This window comes from Ranitomeya imitator, chromosome 6 (assembly GCF_032444005.1).
Source record: "Ranitomeya imitator isolate aRanImi1 chromosome 6, aRanImi1.pri, whole genome shotgun sequence".
NCBI lineage: Eukaryota > Metazoa > Chordata > Amphibia > Anura > Dendrobatidae > Ranitomeya > Ranitomeya imitator.
The window spans coordinates 123,626,273-123,648,288 of record NC_091287.1 but is presented as its reverse complement, the minus strand read 5'-3'; the positions used below and the strand labels follow the sequence as shown (position 1 = coordinate 123,648,288).

Genomic DNA, 22,016 nt, shown 5'->3' with positions numbered 1-22,016 from the left:
GCAGCCACTATTCTATCCTGGGCCAGTTCAACTTGAAAAATTGGGTGAAAGGTCCTCTTTAAAAATTAAAAAATCATTATACCCTTTACACAATTTTAACAACTCTGGACAATCTTATATAATATACATATATATTTGTTCCAGTATATAGACCAAGTGCAGGTAATTACTTCAGTGGTGTAACACCAGAAATACAAGGAAAGTAATTTCTGGAAATACGAGGGGCGATCCAAAAGTAATGATAATCGGTTATTTCTATTGCACACAGAAATTAAAATAAAATGTTTTCTTCTCTCTTAGGTACCCACTAGTCCAGGAAAAAAAGATTACTTAAATAGACCACGATTCCCGGGAGCTACATTCATTTGAATATGAACTGCCGAGGAGTGAACATCAAAATGGAAAAAAACGAGCTCAGAGCTGTCATCAAATACCTCTGCTTGAAAAAAATGACTACCAAAGACATACACAGCGACTTGGTGGAAACATTGGGGGACTCTTCTCCTCCATATTCCACAGTTGCACGCTGGGCCAAGGAATTTACGCTGGGAAGAACATCGACGGAAAATTATTCCATGGAGTGCTACCACTTCATTCAGTTTCACCACAGTGGGAGAGAAATCTAAAAAAGTGAAAGCAACCGGAACTAAAGGGGTATGGCTCAATCAATTACTAGTCAACAGCATACCGGAAGATACTGTTAAGGTGCACATTCCTTTTTAATACAACGGGTTTGCGTTAACCCATCACCTTTACAGAGTAGTTTATTAGGGGTCCATTAGACGCCATGGTTCATTTAAAGGGATATATCTCCACAAGATTTCACCTCCCAACCTATATGTTCATGTAAGTCTTTGCATCTCGGCTTCAGGAAAATGGCCGCCGCGATCTCCATCTGCGCACGCGCGGCATCCCGCGGCCATTTTCCTGAAGCCCCGTGCAGCAGAGCACTCCATCTGCGCACGTGCGGCCTCAGGAAGATGGCCGCCCCCACCGATGACAAGGGTAATAGCGCAGATCGCGCGCTTTTTCTTCACCTGCGGGCAGTGGATTCGGCACTTGGACATGCGCACACCACTACGCCACCAACGGAAAGCTGGGGAAGAAACAGCGATGTCACCACGCCCACCCGACCTGACCAGCCTGATTGACAGGCGAAAACGGCGACTTTGGTAATGTATTTCGCAGCATAGGTGGGGAATCAGGGTACACTACATACACTATAGTAACACACAGCGCAGGCCCTATTTAACAGTATTTTTATCTCAATCTGAAAAAACGGGGTGACAGGTTCCCTTTAAAGGTTTATTCCCAAATCCTGTTGATCACAGGGGCTCTGACTGCCATCATCACTGCACCCCTCTCCTGACTACACATCACACTCTGCACCTACTTCTAAGAACAGGCCTCTTGGACCCCAAGGTTTGCAGCCCTGTATTGAATGGAGGTAGGCGTATACAGGTCCTTCTCAAAAAATTAGCATATCGTGTTAAATTTCATTATTTACCATAATGTAATGATTACAATTAAACTTTCATATATTATAGATTCATTATCCACCAACTGAAATTTGTCAGGTCTTTTATTGTTTTAATACTGATGATTTTGGCATACAACTCCTGATAACCCAAAAAACCTGTCTCAATAAATTAGCATATTTCACCCATCCAATCATATAAAAGTGTTTTTTAATAACAAACAAAAAAACCAACAAATAATAATGTTCAGTTATGCACTCAATACTTGGTCGGGAATCCTTTGGCAGAAATGACTGCTTCAATGCGGCGTGGCATGGAGGCAATCAGCCTGTGACATTGCTGAGATGTTATGGAGGCCCAGGATGCTTCAATAGCGGCCTTAAGCTCATCCAGAGTGTTGGGTCTTGCGTCTCTCAACTTTCTCTTCACAATATCCCACAGATTCTCTATGGGGTTCAGGTCAGGAGAGTTGGCAGGCCAATTGAGCACAGTAATACCATGGTCAGTAAACCATTTACCAGTGGTTTTGGCACTGTGAGCAGGTGCCAGGTCGTGCTGAAAAATGAAATCTTCATCTCCATAAAGCATTTCAGCCGATGGAAGCATGAAGTGCTCCAAAATCTCCTGATAGCTAGCTGCATTGACCCTGCCCTTGATGAAACACAGTGGACCAACACCAGCAGCTGACATGGCACCCCACACCATCACTGACTGTGGGTACTTGACACTGGACTTCAGGCATTTTGGCATTTCCTTCTCCCCCAGTCTTCCTCCCCAGTACTTGGGACCACTTAGCAACAGTCCAGTGCTGCTTCTCTGTAGCCCAGGTCAGGCGCCTCTGCCGCTGTTTATGGTTCAAAAGTGGCTTTACCTGGGGAATGCGGCACCTGTAGCCCATTCCTGCACACGCCTGTGCACGGTGGCTCTGGATGTTTCCACACCAGACTCAGTCCACTGCTTCCTCAGGTTCCCCAAGGTCTGGAATCGGTCCTTCTCCACAATCTTCCTCAGGGTCCGGTCTCCTCTTCTCGTTGTACAGCGTTTTCTGCCACATTGTTTCCTTCCAACAGACTTACCATTGAGGTGCCTTGATACAGCACTCTGGGAACAGCCTATTTGTTGAGAAATTTCTTTCTGGGTCTTACCCTCTTGCTTGAGGGTGTCAATGATGGCCTTCTTGACATCTGTCAGGTCGCTAGTCTTACCCATGATGGGGGTTTTGAGTAATGAACCAGGCAGGGAGTTTATAAAAGCCTCAGGTATCTTTTGCATGTGTTTAGAGTTAATTAGTTGATTCAGAAGATTAGGGTAATAGGTCGTTTAGAGAACCTTTTCTTGATATGCTAATTTATTGAGACAGGTTTTTTGGGTTATCAGGAGTTGTATGCCAAAATCATCAGTATTGAAACAATAAAAGACCTGACAAATTTCAGTTGGTGGATAATGAATCTATAATATATGAAAGTTTAATTGTAATCATTACATTATGGTAAATAATGAAATTTAACACTATATGCTAATTTTTTGAGAAGGACCTGTATGGTCTGACTCATTCATTATCTATGGGACTGCTGGAGAAAGCCAAGTGCAGCACTTAGCTATTTTTGTAAGGCCACGTTCACATGGTCAGTATTTGTAAGCCAAAACCAGGAGTGGAACAATCAGAGGAAGAGTATAATAGAAACATATGCACCACTTCTGCATTTATCACCCACTTCTGGATTTGGCTTACAAATACTGATGTAAAATACTGACCAAATACTGAACGTGGCCTTAGTCCCATATGCGATGAATGGGGAGGAGGTCCATCCTGCCCAAATATGCTGCATTCATCACAGGTCTGCAGAGCCTCAGGGTCCAAGACACCCATCCTCAGGATTGTTGGGGTCCCAGCAGTCAGTTAGCCCTATAACTTGTCATTTTGGAATAAACCTTTAAGGAAATCATAACTGAGAAAAAACAGAAAGCTGGAAAATGTGGTGCTCTAACTGCAACAATGTGTCAGTGCAATAGAGGGTCTTCTATTGTGCCCCCGCAGGGCTGTGATCTGACAGCCAATGCCCCAAGTGTAGGGAAGTATTCTGCCACTTCTAGGACCAGCGCTGCAGGCGATCAGTGACCGGAATGTGGCTGCCGAGATCGGCAGCAGCGACATTCCCACACTGAGCCCCCAGCACCTGTCTGCAGAGCTGTGATCGCCACATGAGACCCCGAGCTCTGATCACTAATGTCCCCACAGTCACTGTGGAAGTCGCACTTACTTTCCTCCGTGTCCCCGCATCACCCGGCCACTGGTAACGTGGTGTCCAGAACCGGAGAATCGCAAGACGTTTCCTAAAGTAATAAAAGATGGATCCGCTGCTCAGTGTACACGGAGAAGTAGCGACAGTGCAGCGCTGCGCCCACACTCCACGGTCACCCACACTCCACGGTCGCCCACACTCCACGGTCGCCCACAGCACGGAACACTCGCTCTACTACTGCGAGTGCTGTCAGCTGTCTCCGAGCCAACGTCCTATCCCCGCCCACTCCGACAGTGACGCCCCAGACCAGGCGACGACCGCACGGCCCACTGCGCATGTCTACAGCGAACCTGTCAGCTGTAATGCTGCGACACGTGACTGATTGTGAAGTAGTGGGAAAATCCGACTGAACGACAGCGACGTCCGTGGGAAAAGTCCTGCAATTACAGGGGCGCAAAAACCTACATTACAAAAGCCCCTCTCATTGAGTCAACAGAGACTGAGAATTACCACATAAAGTACATGAAGAACACCTCATACAGGAAAAAGCCAGGGCAAAGCCCACTGAGAATTAGGAGTTTCCATAATCCACATTTTTTCATGGTTCAATCAGAACAAATCCAGCAAAATGGCAGCCAGACCACCAACATTCATAGGAGTCTCTTGAGGGATATGAAGGGTTAAAAAATAAAACGTTACTTACACTCACCTGTTCTGACGCGTCAGCGCTCTACCCAGCCCTCTACTCAGGCCTCTGCCCAGCACCCCACCTAGACTTCTACAGAGCACCCTACCCAGGTCTCTGCTGAGACTCCCAACCAGGCCTCTGTCCAGGACTCCACCCAGGTCTCTACTGAGCATCCCACCCAGGCCTCTACCGAGTACCCCACTCAGGTCTCTGCCCAGCCCCCCACCCAGGACTAAACCCAGCCCCCCACATCCAGGACTCTACTGAGCACCCTATCCAGGTCTCTGTCCCCCGCCCAGGTCTCTTCCCAGCCCCCCCCCGCTCAGGCCTCTGTTCAGCCCCCCACCCAAGCCTCTGCCGAGCACCCCACCCAGGCCTCTGCTGAGCCTCCCAGCCAGGCCTCTGTCCAGCCCGGCCTCTGTCCAGCCCCCCACCCAGACCTCTACCGAGCACGTAACCCAGGCCTCTTCCAAGCACCCCACCCAGGCTACTGCCCAGCCTCCCAGCCAGGCCTCTGGTGGGCCCCAGGCCTCTGCCCAGCACCCCACCCAGGTCCCTGCCCAGCCCCCACCTAGGCCTCCGCCAAGCACCCCACCCAGGTCTCTGCCCAGACCCCCGCACAGGCCTCTGCCCAGACCCCCACCCAGACCTTTACCAAGCACATGACCCAAGCCACTGCCCAGCCCCCCCACCCAGGCCTCTGTCCAGTCCCCCTGCCAGGCCTCTGCCAGCACCCCACCCAGATCTCTGCCCAGCCCCCCACCCAGGCCTCTACCGAGCACCCCACCCAGGTCTCTGCCCATCCCCCCACCCAGTCCTCTACCGAGCACCCTACCCAGGTCTCTGCCCTGCCCTCTACCGAGCACCTATCCCAAGTCTCTGCCCAGCCCCCCACCTAGGCCTCTACCGAGCACCTATCCCAAGTCTTTACCTAGCCCCCCACCCAGGCCTCTACCGAGCATCCCACCAAGGCCTCTGACGAGCCTCCCAGCCAGGCCTGTGTCCAGCCCCACACCCAGGCCTCTGTGCAGCCCCCCACCCAGTCTTCTACCGAGCACCCCACCGAGGTCTCTCTGCAGCCCCCACCCAGGCCTCTACCGAACATGTAACCCAGGTCTCTGCCTAGCCACCACCCAGGCCTCTACCGATCACCCCACCCAGGCCACTGCCCAGCCTCCCAGCCAGAGCTCTGTCCAGTCCCCCTGCCAGGCCTCTGCCCAGCACCCCACCCAGGCCTCTGCCCAGGTAATGACAAAATGCAAAAGTTACCAAAACAACGACCAAAAAGGATGAGAACAGAGAAATGGTCTGTGGTTACATCCTGCAGAACCACTCCTTTAGGCCGGCGTCACACTTAACTTATTAAAAATAGGTCAGATTCTCTCGGACAAGAGTTGCACGAGTGTTCTCCGTATGGTCATCCGTGTCTAATCCGTTTGCAATGCGATTTCCTCGGCATCTATGTATCCGTATAACATGCGATTTTAACATGAGCTTTTACATACAGCAGTTCTGTCATTTACACATCATTTTAAAACTAGATATTCTTCAAAACACACAATTATATATGTACTAGATGGAGGCCCGATGCTATCGCATCGGGAGGGTTGTCACGTCCCGATGGGGGCAGGCTTTGCAGCGTTGAAAATGTCTCGTCCTTAAGCACTACAGTTGCCGAGTGGGGAGGGTGCCCCAGTGGTCTGGATCCGAGCGGTGGAAAGGGGTTCTTGCAGATTATATTCTGTATTATCGTCGTTCTCCTGTACAGTGTGAGTCCCACTGTGTATTATGAGACACCCCAACGCAGTGACACCCCCTGTGCAGTGAGACCTCTCATGCAGTGTGAGAACTCTTTTGAATTGTGAGACCTTGTGCAGTGTGACTCATGTATTGTGAGCACCTCCCCTTGCAATGTGAGCCTCCCTGTGTATTGTGAGCACCCCTTTTCTTGCTGTGAGACCCCCGTGTATTGTGAGCACACGTCTCTTGCATTGTGAAACCCCTTGTGTATTGAGACCCGCCATGTATTGTGAGCCCCCCCTGTGCAGTGTGACCCCTGCTTGCTCGCCGGCCATGACAGGGCTGTGACAGGCTGAGGGCAGCGAGTCATGTGGGGACACGGGGGAGTGCGCTTGGTGAGAGGGGGAGGATGCGGAGAAGTGGTCTGTGCTCTCTTCCCCTCCTGACTGCAGCCTTCTCCCTCAGAGCTCCCGCCGCCCCCTCCACAGCCCCTCATACGGTGATTACCGGCTCCCGCACGGTCCTCCTCCACCTGTGACAGGCTGAGGGCAGCGAGTCATGTGGAGACACAGGGGAGTGCGCTCGATGAGAGGATGTGGAGAAGTGGTAGCAGCGGCCTGGATCCCAGCAGCGGTACCAATATGGCGGTTGGCGTACTTCCGATGCGGCGCAGTGGATTGTGGGATTCAAGGACGTCCAGACAGAAGTGGATGACAATTTAAGGTATTTATATTGTATATATATATATAGAGAGAAGTTAATTGTGCGACTGTTGCTTGGTTTGTATGCTTGGAAATTCCTCATCCTTACCTGCCTTATTTTCCTCCCCCCGTCCTTCACACCCTGGTGAATACCTCTGTTATTTGTGTGAGTGGATTTTTTTTTTACCCTTGTCTTTGTTCCCGTCGGGTTGGTGTACTGCGATACACAGTAGTGCCTCTCTTCCCCGGATGGGGGAAGGGCACAGAAGCAGGGATGCAGCTAGGAGACAGGGCAAGGGCGGAGGCCCCGACATCTTCGCCATCTGAGGTATTCCGGAAACAGGACAAGCTAGGGCGCTCCCTAGTGCTAGGGCCAGATAAGGTGCCTCTGGTCCCAGGTTTCTCCCCAGTCCTATCGTGACATTGCTCCTGCGATGCTGACTGGCTGAGCAGTCAACTCCTATTTCATCCCTCACAAGTATAATGTGAAGAAAAGGAGGTCAAGTGGGTCTCGTGAGAGGAGTGTGGCGTTAACCCAGTGCAGAGGAAGATACCAGACGACAGCAAGTGACAGGGCGGCCAAGTGCAGATGCCAGGCTGATCACCGAGAGCTGTTTCTGCGCAGGCGCCGCTGGAGCCATTTTCAAACTTTTTTTTTTTTTTTTAGGAACTTCAGCATTACATCAAACAAATGTGTATATAATTCATTACGTATACGACCAGGCTGCTGCGCAGGTGCCAGCGCTTGACTGCAGAAGGGTTTGTTTTTTTCCCCCATGATATATATAATATTCGTTATGTAAACTAGGGGGCAGGTCTATGAGGGATCAATGATCTGTCAGGAGCCATACACATGAAGACCCCCACAGGCCACCCCACAGCACGAGCATATCATTAACTCAAAACTGAAAATAAAGATTAAACAACAACCACAAGATGGATTTCATCAACCAAGGTATCATTTTATTCAGTCTAACGGCACCGGCCTGACACCGGCTGTAGGTTACTGAGCACAATCCTGCTGACAGGTTCCCTTTAATGACAGCAAGACTGCCCTCCCTGGGAAGAGTGGTGTTATTCAACTGTTAGGTGACCAAAAGCAGCATTCTGGTCTGCACAGTGAGCTGCTGCCATTGTATAGGCACTGTGATTCACATGCCGTGGCAGGTGGCGCAGTCAGTAAAATGTTCCTCCTTTTACTCCAACGTCCTTCTCTGGTGGAAATTACGTTCTAAATTAATTCTCTGTATGCATGGTGCCTACACTGACACATGATGAGGACAATGTACTTATGTGAGGCTGCATGACTGCTCCTGGTTTTGGGGAAGCTACATTTCATTAATGACATCATGAAGTAACAGATGCACCGCTCTACATTGAAAGACAAAGTGCTACCATCACTCTACACCTTTGGTAGACATGCATTTTTCCAACATGACAATGATCCAAAACACATCTGTTACATTTTGAAGACAAACAGGGTGAAAGTGACTCAGTGGTCAAGTACGTCTCCAGATCTGAAAGCAACCAAAACAATTATGGAGAGTTTTGAGGAGCCAAATCATTCTGCACTACAAATAAAAAGCAGTTTTGCAATTTCTTTTTTTACTGTGTTGTATGAACGACACATTAACTATTTTACAGCTGAGTACGATTATGGCAATACTGTATTTTTAAAGCTTCTGCACAATAAAACCGATTCATGAAGAAACATTATTTCACCCCTATTCAAAAGTACTTATTTTATTTTACTGTTGATAGGGTTGTATTTCAAGGCACAAACTACTTTACATAACTTTTCATTCCTTTATTTGTAATTTGTATGTTTATTGCTGTTAAAAAGTTTATAATTACCTTTTATGGCATTCACGTGATATGCTTAATGTGATGGCTTTATGGTTTGAATAGTTATGGAAGATAAAATGCAAATTTTCACTTTTTTTTTTAAATTGTGCTTTTTTTTAATTTAAGAAACTGTGAACAATTGTAAAAAGACATTGCAATATGTCTATCACAGTGTATTATTGCTGGTCTTCCTTGCACCACTGGTTGGGCGAAACCGGTGTACAAAGATGGCTAACCTAGGATCCATTGTTAGGCTTACAGCTGGCATACTTATCGCAACCTGTAATAGTCGAGGATGAAAAAGAAAGTTTCCTTTGTCTCACCACTTAGGCTAAGTTCACATTGGCATTCGGGGGGCTTTGCGGAGGGCTGCGCATGTCCTCTGCTAAGCCTCGTCTACTTTCGCATACTTCTGCATGTGTCCTGCTTACCTATCTTTAACATTGGGTAAGCAGGTTATGCAGATGCATTGTTTTTGACGCGCCCGCCGACCGCAACAAGTTGTGTCTTGTGCGGATGGAGGGTGCGTCAAAACAATGCATCCGCAACCATCCGCATGTCCTGCATACCCAATGTTAAAGATAGGTAAACAGGATGTATGCTGAAGAAGGCGGGGCTTATCAGGACGTACACAGCCCTCCGCAAAGCCCGTAAACGCTAGTGTGAACCCGGCCTTAGATGCTGCAGTTTCACTATTGACTGCAGCATCAGAGGCATTAAACTGCTGAGATCAAAGTCATCTCTCATCCACTTTTTGCAGAGGAGTGTCAGGTGTAATGTACAGCTTACACACTGCTGCTAATGGCGAAGGTGCAATTCCTGTGTCATCACTACACTGAATTAATGGCAGGTTGCTTTAATTACCTATTAAATGCAGAATAATTAAGTCCAAGGGGCTAATGATATTGGTCTTTGCAAGTATGATGGTTACTGCTAATATTCTATTGTGTAAGTTTATCTATGCTTTTTAGGTAACAAATGATTAAGAACATTGCATGACACTTGAGACATGTTGAAATTTAATTAAAAGAGTTTGTCTAATTTGATCCATTGCATATTCCCAAAAACACAAGCTGCCAGACGAAGTGCATAGGAAAAAAAAACATAAATTAACTTCAATCATCTTGCACTTTCTGTATTGCTTCTTTTAATATGTCCATTATTGCAATTGGGCCGGAGTAGTTATTTGTTTGTAGTTCTCCCAACATTTTCTGATATTCCGGTGGTAAATCGTTCTGCTTTGCTCCCATGCACATCACCTGTATATGAATAGATAAAACCCACAAATAAACTAGATAACCCATAGGCATTCATTACAATGTCTATTATCAAACAGAAAGTGTTATCACCAGAAATACCGTAATCAAAAAGTAATTTAGTAGTTGATGAATGAATGGTAAACTGATGCTCTTGGTGGAGTGTGTACCATTCATCTATTCATTCAATCAAATGTCCCAATGAAATATACCAGTTCTGATTCTCATTGGCATGAGAAATTGCATTAACCCCTTTACCCCCAAGTGTGGTTTGCACGTTAATGATCGGGCCAATTTTTACAATTCTGACCACTGTCCCTTTATGAGGTTATAACTCTGGAACGCTTCAACGTATCCTGATGATTCCGAAACTGTTTTCTTGTGACATAATGTACTTCATGATAGTGGTAAAATTTCTTTGATATTACCTGCGTTTATTTGTGAAAAAAATAGAAATTTGGCAAAAATTGTGAAAATTTCGCAATTTTCCAACTTTGAATTTATGTAATTAAATCACAGAGATATGTCACACAAAATAAGTAACATTTCCCACATGTCTACTTTACATCAGCACAATTTTGGAACCAACATTTTTTTTGTTAGGGAGTTATAAGGGTTAAAATTTGACCAGCAATTTCTCATTTTTACAACACCATTTTTTTTTTTTTGGGACCACATCTCATTTGAAGTCATTTTGAGGGGTCTATATGATAGAAAATAACCAAGTGTGACACCATTCTAAAAACTGCACCCCTCAAGGTGCTCAAAACCATATTCAAGAAATTTATTAACCCTTCTGGTGCTTCACAGGAATTTTTGGAATGTTTAAATAAAAATGAACATTTACCGGTAACTTTTTCCACAAAAAATTTACTTCAGCTCCAATTTGTTTTATTTTCCCAAGGGTAACAGGAGAAAATGGACCCCAAAAGTTGTTGTACAATTTGTCCTGAGTACACCGATACCCCATATGTGGGGGTAAACCACTGTTTGGGCGCATGACAGAGCTCGAAAGCGAAGGAGCGCCATTTGACTTTTCAATGCAAAATTGACTGGAATCGAGATGGGACACCATGTTGCGTTTGGAGAGCCCCTGATGTGCCTAAACATTGAAACCCCCCACAAGTGACACCATTTTGGAAAGTAGACCCCCCAAGGAACTTATCTAGATGTGTTGTGAGAACTTTGAGCCCCCAAGTGTTTCAGTACAGTTTATAACGCAGTGCCGTGAAAATAAATCTTTTTTCCCCACAAAAATTATTTTTTAGCCCCCAGTTTTGTATTTTCCCAAGGGTAACAGGAGAAATTGGACCCCAAAAGTTGTTGTCCTATTTGTCCTGAGTACGCCGATACCCCATATGTTGGGGTAAACCCCTGTTTGGGCACACGGGAGAGCTCGGAAGGGAAGGAGCACTGTTTTACTTTTTCAACGCAGAATTGGCTGGAATTGAGATCGGACGCCATGTCGCGTTTGGAGAGCCCCTGATGTGCCTAAACAGTGGAAACCCCCAATTCTAACTAAAACCCTAATCCAAACACACCCCTAACCCTAATCCCAACGGTAACCCTAACCACACCTCTAACCCTGACACACCCCTAACCCTAATCCCAACCCTATTCCCAACCGTAAATGTAATAAATACCCTAACTTTAGCCCCAACCCTAACTTTAGCCCCAACCCTAACTGTAGCCTTAACCCTAGCCCTAATGGGAAAAAGGGAAAAATTAAAAAAAAGTATTTATTTCCAAACTATGGGGGTGATTAAGGGGGGGTTTGATTTACTTTTATAGCGAGTTTTTTAGCGGATTTTTATGATTGGCAGCCGTCACACACTGAAAGACGCTTTTTTATTGCAAAAAATATTTTTTGCGTTACCACATTTTGAGAGCTATAATTTTTCCATATTTTGGTCCACAGAGTCATGTGAGGTCTTGTTTTTTGTGGGACGAGTTGACGTTTTTATTGGTAACATTTTCGGGCATGTGACATTTTTTGATTGCTTTTTATTCAGATTTTTGTGAGGCAGAATGACCAAAAACCAGCTATTCATGAATTTCTTTTGGGGGAGACGTTTATACCGTTCCGCGTTTGGTAAAATTAATAAGGCAGTTTTATTCTTCGGGTCAGTACGATTACAGCGATATCTCATTTATATCATTTTTTTTATGTTTTGGCGCTTTTATACGATTAAAAGTTTTATAGAAAAAAGAATTATTTTTGCATCGCTTTATTCTGAGGACTATAACTTTTTTATTTTTTCGCTGATGATGCTGTATGGCGGCTCGTTTTTTGCGGGACAAGATGACATTTTCAGCGGCACCCTGGTTATTTATATCCGTCTTTTTGATCGCGTGTTATTCCACTTTTTGTTCGGCGGTATGATAATAAAGCGTTGTTTTTTGCCTCTTTTTTTTTCCTTTTCTTACGGTGTTTACTGAAGGGGTTAACTAGTGGGCCAGTTTTATAGGTCGGGTCGTTACGGACGCGGCGATGCTAAATGTGTACTTCTGTGTTTTTTTTTTTTATTTAGATCAAGAAATGTTTTTATGGGAATTTTTTTTTTTTCTCCATTATTTAGGAATTTTTTTTTTAACACATTTGGAAATTTTTTTTAAACTTTTTTTACTTTGTCCCAGGGGGGACATCACAGATCGATGATCTGACAGTTTGCATAGCACTCTGCCAGATCACCGATCTGACTTACAGGGCTGCAGGCATACCAAGCGCCTGCTCTGAGCAGGCACTTGGTAAGCCACCTCCCTCCCTACAGGACCCGGATGCCGCGGCCATTTTGGGTCCGGGCCTGCTACAGGGAGGGAGGTAGGGAGACCCTCGCAGCAACGCGATCACATCGCGTTGCTGCGGGGGTCTCTGGGAAGCACGCAGGGAGCCCCCTCCCTGCGCGATGCTTCCTTATACCGCCGGCACACCGCGATCATGTTTGATGACGGTGTGCCTGGGGTTAATGTGCCGGGGGCGGTCAATTTTCACAATTGGATGCTTTTAAATAAAATGTTCCTATGCTGAGATAAACTTATAAATGTCCCCCTGCTGTGTACACTGTGTAATGGCTGTGTCTGACCGTGAACTGTACTGTGTAATGGCTGTGTCTGAGACATGAACCCCCCCCAAAAAAAAAAATATTGTGACCTACCCAGAAATTATACATAAAATACAAGTCTTTATTAAATACACAATACAAGTAAAAACACTTAATATTTTTTTTTAAAGGGGTCAAGTTTTACAGAGACTATAGTGGTCTCAGTCACATATGACATTTATAGATGTCATATTTTGCTTTTAAAAAGACACATGGTTTTTGAGCTCACCAGTCTAAACTCCTAAGAAGCGAGCCCATTTTGGATAGTACAAGAAAGTAGAACTTCTGCGGTTATTTCAATTTATAATGCAAGGGTGCTTAAAGGAGGCTAGTCACATTATGCATTACAACATCAACATCCTACAAGTGAGCATGTCTGAAAACTGCAGATTATAGCTCGGTCAGTACATTTGGATACATTTTTGCAATGTTCATCTGACATTGCTTACATCTGACCATTTAAAAAAAAAAAAAATAATAATAATAAGGGTGTGAAAAGTGTGTTCTGCTGTTAAAATTAAGCATACTTGTACTACTGTGCTTGAAGAAATATTCATACCTCGTGAACATTTCCACATTATACCAACAAACTAATGTATTTGGTTATTTTACGTGATATATCAACACAAAGTAGCAAGTATTTGCGAATGAAATTATATATGGTTTGCAAAATAATTTTGAAACTATAAATCTGAATATTGTGACATGCATTTGTATTCACCCCCTTATTCGGATACCCCTAAATAAATTCTTTAGTGACCAATTGCCTCCAGAAGTTACATACTTAGTAAATTACCGTATATACTCGTGTATAAGCAGAGTTTTTCAGCACTTTTTTTGTGCTGAAAACGCCCCTCCTCGGCTTATACACGAGTCACGGTACAGAAAGCTGGCGGGGGAGGGGGAGTGGCGGAACAGCAGGTGCCAGCGCACACATCATACTCCCCTACCTGCACGCCCTCGGTGTTGGTACTGCATCTCATTACGGCCTGCGGCGTCTGCCTGCACCTTTTCTTGTGCTCAGCGGTCACGTGGTACTGCTCATTAAGGTGATGAATATGGGGACATGTCTCCACTCCCATAGGGGTGGAGTGCATATTCATTACCTTAATTAACGGTACCAAAAGACCGCTGAGCACAGGAAGAGCTGCAGGCAGACGCCGGAACAAGATGCAGTGCCAGCACCGAGGGCGCACAGGTAGGGAAGTATGATGTTTTTTTTTTCAATAGGAAACATGCACACAGGGAGAGGGGATAAGGAGGCATGCAGACAGGGACAGAACGTGGAGGCATTCATACCAGGACAGGGAAGGGGGAGGCACGCATACAGGGACGCAACTGGGAGGCATGCATACCAGGACAGGGAAGAGGGAGGCATGCAGACAGGGACAGGGAGGCATTCATACCAGGACAAGGAAGGGGGAGCCATGCATAGCAGGACAGGGATGGGGGACAATGCATACCCGGCTTATACACAAGTCAATAGGCTTACCCAGTTTTCTGTGGCAAAAGTAGGTGCCTTGGCTTATACTCGAGTATATACAATAAGTCCATTTGTGTGTCATTTATTCTTAATATAATTGCAGCTGTTCTGTAAAATCCTCAGAGGTTTGTTTGAGAACATTAGGGATCAAAGGACATCATGAAAACCAAGGAACACACGACAGATCAGGGATAGAGTTGAGGAGAAAAGTAAAGCGGGGTTAGGTTATAAAAATAGCCCCAGCTCTGAACATATGACAGAGCACAGTTCAATCATGCATGCAAAAGAGGAAGGAGTACTGCACAACTGCAAACCTACCAAGACATGGCCATCTACCTAAACAAGGGGAGCACTAATTAGAGCAGAATTGCATGATCCACAGCTCAGGTGGGAGAATCTGTCCACAGGTCAACTATTGGTCGTATATTCCACAAATCTGGCCTATATAGAAGTGTGGCAAGAAGAAAGCCATTTTTGAAAGCAAGCCATAAGAAGCCTAAAATTGGCAGTTTGAAATGCTAGCTGTGTTCCTTACTTGACTTCTTGCAAAGAGGACGCTCTAGTTAGATGAAAATATAGAACTTTTTGGACTAACGCAAATTGCTAAGTGTGGCGTGAAAAAATAACACTGGACATAACCATGAAAACACCATCCAACCAAACCAAAAATGCATGTCACAATTTTCAGATTTAGATTTTTAAAATATTTGGAAAACCATATATCATTTGCTTTACACTTTACAAATACGGTACTTGTTAATTTGTGTTGGTATACCACATAAAATTAAAACAAAGCAAAACACTTTCAATACACTGTACATCTGACCATTACATCCCATGTCTCTGCCGAGTGACACTTTTGGATAAGTGTACTTACTTGGCGGATGCTGAGATAATAGAATGGCCTTGAATCTGTGCTGTGTAAAAGGTCTTAATATTTTGGAAGGGGGAGAGTATGGAAGAAAACAGTAATTGCAGTGTATATTGTAATACACAGCTGCTGCCATATGTACAGTAGTCTGGAGGAAGACATTGCCAACAGGGTTGCATATAATAGGCTGGTGTCAAGAAGGGGTTAAGCAAAGAATATCACTTTCCTAAACACAGATGGGAATCTACCATAGTTCTAGAGAAAGTTCATGCTGCAAAGGAAGGCATTTCCAGCACATAACATGCAAGAGCCATTACCTGCTTGTATTGAGGAGACGTCAGTCCATAAATACATTTATTCATTTTATAGCACCGGCATACAAGCTCACCATCTGCTGTCTGTACATTGATTTCTATCGGTTGATAAATACCAACAGCTACACCCTCCTGGCTGGAAAATATGGAATAAAAAGCTGTTATACAGTCCTAAAAGAAGGCATGAGTAAATGAGGTTTAATCCCATCTTGTACATTTATGGTATATGTATATGGTTTGCCATGAAAGTATGATGTATGTGGGTCTCATCACACTCAAGAATGACCACATACCATGGTCAGTGGAGGTGGCCACACAGGCAAAGCCACCTCAACTGTGGACGGCGTGCAACAGTGCCCCACCGATAACATCATACACTCCTCAACATTAAAATTACAACACCACAAAGGACAAGTCATGGAATTATGAAAATCACAGTGTTAACAGATATGGTAATGTATTCCAGTGATAAAAAGCATGGAGAAAAATGTTAAAACATTTCGATGTATTTAGTATCAAGTATGAGTACCAAGCAAAGAGATAGACAACCATTAATAAACTCAATGACAGCTGCCATACTGTGCGAGGAATGCTACGCAGTGTTGAATGCACTTGGGCAGCTCTGTTTGTAATTGCTGCCCACTGACATCCCAGATGTGCTTGGTAGGAAACAAAGCCAGCGACTCTGCACGGCATAGTATCACGTTTAGGCCACTCGGGCTTCTCACAGTAGCACAAGCAACATGCGGGCATGATGTGTTGAAAAACAGCTGATGGGATACTTTTCTAGAAGTGGATGGCTGTGACACAGATTCCACAGCCAAATCATTGTAATGCCAAACTGTTACTGTACCTGGAATGAAGACTAGTGAGGTCCAGCAACTGTACATTATGTCGCAATATAACGACGGTAAGACCAGCGTGCCTACATGGTCTGCAGACCAATCTCTAGTTATCATTGTGGCCAATAGAAAGGCAGGACTCCTGGCTGAAGAGGATAGACCTACATTCTAGCCTTCATTAGGGTCTTGCTCTGCACCTTGCTCTCCATTTAGAGCAGTGGCGTGAGTGACTTCAGACTCATAGCCCAGTGTCGTGCAAATGCCCTTCAATGGATTGTGTAGACACGGACACCTTAGGTTCAGTATGTAATGTCCAATTTTACTTGTAGTACAGAATGGATCAATAAGAGTTATTATTCTATTCTAATCTATTTATCCGTGCAGAGGTTCATCTCTGTGCACCTTTTTGTCAGATTTCAATTTGTCATTGTTCTCCCAAACAGTGGGACGTGCAAGGTTGAACAAAGTTGACTTCATGGCCTATGCCTGTAGTAATTTGCCAGAGCAATACACAAAGCTCTCAGTCTGAGAATTCAGCCCCTCTCCATTCATGTCAAATGGTGATAACTGTCAGATTGATAATCAGGAGGCATCAAAATCATCCAGATTTGATCCAATTTTTGGAGGTTTCGACTTTTGCTAAAAGAAATTTGTTTTTAATATGTCTTTTATGCCCCTCCTACATGCCACAGAATAATCATTTGCAGATCTTCGTAACAACTACTTCCTCGATTTGCATAACCTTATGGCTTGTTCTTAGTGCTGAAATTTTTATATTAAGGACTGTACATACAGTTGTGTGAAAAAGTGTTTGGCCCCTTCCCGATTTCCTATTCTTTTGCATGTTTGTCACACTTACATGTTTCAGATCACCTAACAAATTTAAATATTACACAAAGATAACTCAAGTAATTACAAACTGGAGTTCTGAAATGAAGGGCCCTGTGTGAAAAAGTGATTGCCCCTCCCACCTTTATGTTTTAACTGTGGTTTATCACATCTTTGGAAAGCGGAGCTCAAATTCCATAGCCACACCCAGATCTCATTACTGAAACACCTGTTCTCATTCAAGAAATCACTTAAATAGGAGCTGCCTGACACAGAAGAGATCCTCAAGAGTTAGACATGCCGTGATCCAAAGAAATTCTGGAACAAAATGACAAAAAAAGTAATTGAGATCTATCAGTTTGGAAAAAGGTTATGAAGCCATTTCTAAAGATTTGGGACTCAAGTGAACCATAGTGATAGCCATTATCCACAACTGGGAAAAATATGGGAGTGGCCGGCCAAAATTACCCCAAGAGTACAGCGACGACTCATCCAAGAAATCACAAAAGACCCCACAACAACATCCAAAGAACTGCAGGCATCACTTGCCTCAGTTAAGGTCAGTGTTCACGACTCCACCATAAGAAAGTGGCAAAAACGGTAATTAGTTCTTACCGGTAATTTTATTTCCAGGAATCCACCTGACAGCACCATTGGAGGACGTCCTTCTTACCCTCAGTGGGACAGGAACAACAAGCGGTTAAAAGGACCCTCCCCACTCCACCCACCAGTGATTTTCTAAGTACCACATCTGGATGGATCCAAAAGAGAGTTTATTAACAGTTATACACCAATGTTACATCACATTAGTCAACAGTATAAACTTGCAGTGGGAGGGAACTAGTAGTGCTGTCAGGTGGATTCCTGGAAATAAAATTACCGGTAAGAACTAATTACCGTTTTCCAGTCCACCACCTGACAGCACCATTGGAGAAATACCAAAGGATGTTTAATTTGGGTGGGACTACTGCATGTAATACTTTTCTACCAAAGGCTAACTGGTCTAATACGACATCTAATTTATAGTGTCTAGCAAAGGTAGAAAGACTAGTCCAAGTCGCCGCCCTACAGATTTGCTCAGCTGTGGCTCCCCCCTTTTCTGCCCATGATGTAGAGATAGCTCGTGTTGAATGGGCCCTAAAAATATTCAGGGGATCTTTCCCTTGGTCTGTATAAGCTAGGCTAATCATGTTTTTAATCCACCTAGCAATGGTTGATTTTGCTGCTTTACAACCCCTGTTTGGACCACCGTACTGTATGAACAAGTTAGTGTCCTGTCTCCAACTTTCCGTCGCCCCCAGGTATTTTATAACAGTCTCTCTAACATCAAGGTTATGATAGACCCCTTCTTTTGTGTTTCTAGGGTGTTGGCAGAATGAAGGAAGGACTATCTCCCGATTTATATTGGTAGAAGATACTACCTTGGGGAGGAAAGCTGGGTTAAGTTTAAAGACTATTCGGTCGTCAAAAATCTGAAGATATGGGTTCTGGATGGAAAGAGCCTGCATCTCCCTCAGTCTTTTAGCTGACGTGATGGCAATCAGGAAGGCAGTTTTAAAGGAGAGATTGGCTATGTTCATATCTTCTGACAACAAGTACGGAGTTTTACACAAAGTGTTAAGAACCAGGTTTAGGTCCCAAGGAGGAGTTGATTTCCTCACAAGTGGTCTCATTCTCTGCGTGGCCCTGGAAAATCTTGCTATCCAGGGATGGGAGGCTAAAGACGTATAAAAAAAAACACTAAGTGCTGCAATCTGTACTTTTAGAGTACTAGGCCGAAGGCCCTTGTCAAATCAGAGTTGCAAGAAATCGAGGATTCTGGGAATGTCTGGTTTCGAAGTATCCACAGGACCCCCTCCCAAAAACGAACAATACCGCTTCCAGATCTTGTTGTAAATTGCCGAGGTCACCGGCTTTCTGCTTGCCTGGAGTGTGGTAATGACCTCTTCTGACAGGCCTCTGGATCTTAAGGTTTGCCGTTCAGGATCCAAGCAGATAGGCGAAGAGAGTCCGGGTTCTTGTGGAACAAGGGACCTTGAAGTAGAAGGTCCTGCCTGTTCGGTAATAAGACTGGTTTCTCTGTTGACATTCTGTATAGTAGAGAAAACCAGCTCCTTTTTGGCCAAAAAGGAACCACCAGGATTACGGTTGCTCCTTCGTCTCGTATCTTCCTGAGTGTCTTCGGTATCAGAGGAAGAGGCGGAAATGCGTACAGGAGACCTTCTCCCCAGTACGGTGACAAGGCGTCTACTGCGGCGGCTCCGTCGAAAGGATTGAGTGAAAAAAATGCTCTGGTCTTTGTGTTTGACCTGGTGGCAAAAAGGTCCACCTGAGGAGTTCCCCACTTCTGGCACAGACTGCTGAATACTTCTGGGTTCAGTTCCCATTCTCCGGGATGTAGAGACGTTCTGCTCATGAAATCTGCTACCTGATTCTTGGCGCCTTCCAGGTGAACTGCCGAGATGGATTTGACAGATCTTTCTGCCCACCTGAAAATCTGGTCTGCTAGGTGTTGCAGCGGTGGATGTTTCGGACCTCCTTGGTGTCTTAGAAATGCCACTGCTGTGACATTGTCGGACAGTATCCTTACGTGTCTGTTCCAGACCAGAGATCGGTACAGCACCTTCCAGATTGCATACAGCTCCCTGAAATTTGACGATCTTGCGGCAATCTGAGGAGTCCATTCTCCCTGATAGTATGTTCTTCCTATATGACCGCTCCATCCGTATTGACTGGCATCTGTGGTAACCGTAACACAGGGATCGAGTATCCATGGAACTCCCTCTCTCAGGTTTTCCGGTGTGGTCCACCAGGTTAGGGATCTCTTTACTGACGGAGACACCATAATCTTCTTGTCCAGGGAACTCTGTTTCCTGTTCCAAGATCCCAAGACTTCTCTCTGTAACTCCCTCGAGTGGAATTGGCTCCATTTCACACAGGGTATGCATGCTGTCATGAAGCCGAGTATCCTCATTGCCTCTCTTATGGAGGGGGTACTCCTTCTGAATTGATGAACGTGCCTGATCAAGGCCTCTTGTCTGTCTTCTGGTAAGAAAGATGTTCTTAGATGGGAATCTAAAATCACCCCCAAAAATTTTATTCTGAAATCTGGGACCAGGCAGGATTTCTTCCAGTTCACAATCCACCCCAGATCCTGTAGGATGGAAAGAGTGAAGTTGCAATCTATTCTGAGGAGTTTCTCTGATCTCGCCATTATCAGAAAGTCGTCCAGATATGGTACTATGGTCACATTCTGGTTTCTTAGATAGGCCACAACTTCTGACATAAGTTTGGTAAATATCCTGGGTGCCGAAGCAAGTCCGAAGGGGAGACATCTGAACTGGAAGTGATGTAATAACCCCTTGTTCATTAGGGCAAATCTCAGGAATTTTTGATAGGAAGCGTGAATCGGGACATGATAGTATGCATTGCTTAGGTCTAAGGTGCACATCACCATGTCCTTGTCTATAAGAGGCGTTGTAGATTTTATGGACTCCATCCTGAATCTTTTGTACCGGACCCACCTGTTTAGTGGTTTTAAATTTATGATCGTCCGGGAATCCCCAGACGGTTTCTTTATTGAAAACAAATGGGAATAATGGCCTTTGCCTCTTTCTGAGATCGGAACTGGAATAATCGCCCCTAACCTCAACAACTCCTGGATGTTTGTCCACATGGAGGAGTCTGAGAGCGGACATGGTCGGGTTACCACAAATCTTTCTGGGGGACTGCTGGAGAACTCTAGTTTGTATCCCTGAGCAATCACCTGCAGAATCCACGGATTTTGGGATATTTTCTGCCAACCCCCTAGAAATTTTTGCAACCGACCCCCCACCTTGATGTCATTTGTTTGGCTTTGGTGTACCTGCACTTGGGAAGATGGAGTCTCTACCCTTTCCACCTTTGGGATAAGGCCACCTCCCAGTCTTCCCTTTCCCCCTGTAGTCTGTCCTCTGACTAGGTCGGGCTCTACGAAAGGGCTGGTACTTTTTTGTATTTTCCTCAGGGAACCCCTTCTTTTTATCTGAGGCTTTCTCTAGGAGGTCATCTAGGATAGGCCCAAATACTTTATTCCCTGAGAATGGGATTCCGCACAATTTATTTTTTGACTGGATATCCCCTGACCAGGTCTTTAGCCAGATGGCTCTTCTGGATGCGTTAGACAAGGATTCGCTTCTGGCCGCGAAGCGTACTGTTTCAGCAGAAGCGTCTGCCATGAAGCCTGTTGCAAGTTTAAGCAATGGCAGGGATTTGAGAATAATAATATAATATAATAATAATAATTTTTATTTATATAGCGCCAACATATTCCGCAGCGCTTTACAAATTATAGACGGAATTGTACAGACAATAGACATTACATCATAACAGAAATATAGTTCAATACAGATACCAGGAGGAGTGAGGGCCCTGCTCGCAAGCTTACAAACTATGAGGAAAAGGGGAGACACGAGAGGTGGATGATAACAATTGCTTTAGTTATTCGGACCAGCCATAGTGTAAGGCTCAGGTGTTCATGTAAAGCTGCATGAACCAGAGAATAACATCTCTGGCAGTCTTTGCTTTGAGATGTTCCTCCAAATCGTCAATCCATAGATGCATTGACCGGGCCACAGATGTTGCAGC

At 44.9% G+C, this 22,016-nt stretch overlaps 2 protein-coding genes across 2 annotated transcripts in view; both read right to left on the bottom strand.

Moving 5' to 3' along the window:
* Nucleotides 1-4,024, bottom strand: part of NOD1 (nucleotide binding oligomerization domain containing 1) — a 93,826-nt gene extending 89,802 nt beyond the window's left edge. Inside the window, exon 1 of the mRNA XM_069730050.1 lies at nt 3,740-4,024. The gene's annotated coding sequence lies outside the window, so the exon portion shown is untranslated. The remainder of the gene's footprint in view (nt 1-3,739) is intronic.
* Nucleotides 4,025-9,701: 5,677 nt separating this feature from the next.
* Nucleotides 9,702-22,016, bottom strand: part of GGCT (gamma-glutamylcyclotransferase) — a 55,010-nt gene continuing 42,695 nt past the window's right edge. The window contains exons 3-4 of the mRNA XM_069730048.1: nt 15,724-15,856; nt 9,702-9,954 (exon numbers count right to left, since the gene is read on the bottom strand). Of these exons, the coding sequence (XP_069586149.1) occupies nt 9,811-9,954; nt 15,724-15,856 (277 nt within the window). The 3' untranslated portion in view covers nt 9,702-9,810. The remainder of the gene's footprint in view (nt 9,955-15,723; nt 15,857-22,016) is intronic.